The 2562-nt window shown below is 32.0% G+C and overlaps 1 protein-coding gene across 1 annotated transcript in view; it reads left to right on the top strand.

Annotated features, from left to right (window-relative positions):
- Window positions 1-2351, top strand: part of LOC107554554 (pleckstrin homology domain-containing family A member 7-like) — a 22473-nt gene extending 20122 nt beyond the window's left edge. Inside the window, exons 5-9 of the mRNA XM_016237103.1 lie at window positions 890-998; window positions 1075-1238; window positions 1363-1548; window positions 2033-2123; window positions 2254-2351. Coding sequence (XP_016092589.1) covers window positions 890-998; window positions 1075-1238; window positions 1363-1548; window positions 2033-2123; window positions 2254-2351 — 648 coding nt within the window. The remainder of the gene's footprint in view (window positions 1-889; window positions 999-1074; window positions 1239-1362; window positions 1549-2032; window positions 2124-2253) is intronic.
- The last annotated feature ends 211 nt before the right edge of the window (window positions 2352-2562 follow it).

Here is a 2562-nt window from a genome sequence, read left to right as displayed (position 1 = left end):
AATATTGTATTTACACACATACATATATATATATATATATATATACACTGTATGTGTGTGTATTTATATATACAAGATAAATATACACAGTACACACACATATATTATGTAAACAAAAACTTTTATTTTAGATGCGATTAATCGTTGCCCAGCACAATTTTTTTTTCTATATTTTTTTAGGTTTTGGTTAGTTTTAGTTTATTTTGCTCAGTTTATTTTATTACTTAAGCTTAAACTACATAAAAATGAGAACTTTTGCCTTGGCAACTAGCTGAAATAAAATAAATATTTTTTATATTTTATTTCATTTAATGTGTATGGCCTGTTCACACCAAGAACGATAACGTTATCAACATCCACACCAACGCACGCTAACATTGTTTATCATAAATGTGCGCTGCAGTTATGTCATAGTGGATTCTGATGGGCTGTCAATGCTTTTTTTTTTTTTTTTTTAAGTGCCACTAGTGTTATAGTTGTGGTGTGAACTCCACTATTCTTTTACATTTAAATAGATTTTTAAAACTATATCTTTATCTAAGTATATAGGTCCTAGGATTTCATTTACCTTTTTGCAAAACCTTGGCAGGTCAACATTAACCTTGATTATTTATTTTTCTTTTTTTAAAGCTTGGTTTATGTTGGTATGCGCTTGTGGAATTGATCAGTGGTCATTGTTCTGTCTGTTTTATTGTTTTGTTATGTTAAAATAAAGCATTAAGAAAAGCAAAAAAAACGATATCTTTATCATTATAGTTATCATCTTTGGTGTGAACAGGCCTTTATTTTATTTAAAGTAATGAAAATGTTTTAGTTTTAGTAATAATAATCCTGGCTAGAATAAAAATACGATTTGGAGACTTTTGAAAAGGTGTGTTTTTGTTCTCAGGAGAAAAATCAGTTGAGGAGGGAGCTCTGGAGGATAGAGGACGTGATGACTGGACTCAGCTCATCCAAAGAAACCTTCAAAATCACCATAGACTCAGTGAAGAACCCAGGTAAGAATGGACTAGTTAGATAGGGTTAATAAACCTACTTCAGAGCTTTTCTTGTAACTCTTGCTTTTGTGTCCAGAGAGAAAACTTGTGCCTTCAGTGATAGAGTCGACAGTGCCTTCTCGATGCATGACCCCGTTCGCAGTCAAGGTGTGGTCACCCCGACGCAGTCTTACCTCCAGTCCGTTATCACTGCCCTTGGACAATGAGGTTTTTCAGCATCCTTACTCTATGCCAAAATGGGTATGTGTTACTTGACTGGTGCTATTCCTAAAATGATTGTATTGTAAGGTACTTTAGACAAAAGAGCCTTGCTAAAGACAACTAATTAAATACTTAATGGTTTACTTAAGTGTGTAATTTTTAGGACGAGGATGATGCTCCACCCAGACCACCTTTGCCCCTCCTCTATGATGAGGACACACCCCCTGTTGTCCCGCCCTTACCTAAAGAAACAACGGTCATCAGACACACTTCTGTCCGTGGCCTCAAACGACAATCTGATGAGAGGAAACGTGACAGAGAAAGCAGCTATGTGAATGGAGACTGCAGGGTAATAAACTCACTCGTGAAGGTCATTGTTATTGTAAAGCTTATTGTCATCAGTGTTGTTATTGTTAACTAAAACTATTAAAATACAATTTTATAAGTATATATATATAGATAAATTTACAAATAGAAACTAACTGAAATAAAATTACTAAAACAAAAACTGGGAAAAGAAATTGCAGAAGCACATAACTGAATTACTAAAACCTAAACTAAAATGAAAATTGAAAATATAAAGTAATTCAAAATATGAATGAATAAATAAATATAATAGTATATAAGTAATAATAAAAAAATGCTTAATTCAAGTAATTCGTCTTACTAAACTTCACATGTACAAAAAAGAATAAAATGTAGTTTTTGAATAATGGAATGTCTTTGGAAAAAGTTTTTAAATAATTAACTTATACTTTATCACCATCCATGTGACAGTAATATGCATTGTGATTACTTTGCAATAAGGATGAAATCAAATGTTTGGGCTTTAGGTGGAACTGCGGTCCTACCTGAGTGAACCAGAGCTTCCTGGATCAGGAACAGATCAAGTGGACCCAGGCTACTCGACTCTTCAAAGAAGAGGTGAAATATTACTGCTTTTGATCATTCGGGTTATCTTTAAAACATATGATGCTTATAGGGGTAAAATGCCATTTAACAAGTTGTAATACCAGTATACCTGGAAAAATGAACCATTTTTGTGATCACTTAGGCCTGTCAGGCTGCTCTTCCAGAGTAAACCAGTATGGTGTGACTTCCTATTCACTAAGGAGAGGAGATTCAGCGTTATCGACAACAGTGAGCACCTGATTACTATAGAACTGATACTTCACTTCATAATAAATAATTATTTATTCATTTTGAATATATTTATAATTTATTATATTTAATACAAAATGTAATTTAATAATGTAGAATATATATATACGAATTATGTCATTTTCTGTCATATTTATGATTTTATATTATATTCATTCATTAAAAACATAAGCAATTTCTATTTGTTTGTATTATTTTATTA

Source organism: Sinocyclocheilus grahami, unplaced genomic scaffold, assembly GCF_001515645.1.
Source record: "Sinocyclocheilus grahami isolate Dianchi unplaced genomic scaffold, SAMN03320097.WGS_v1.1 scaffold506.1, whole genome shotgun sequence".
In the NCBI taxonomy this organism is placed as follows: domain Eukaryota; kingdom Metazoa; phylum Chordata; class Actinopteri; order Cypriniformes; family Cyprinidae; genus Sinocyclocheilus; species Sinocyclocheilus grahami.
This window is presented reverse-complemented; position numbering and strand designations above follow the sequence as displayed.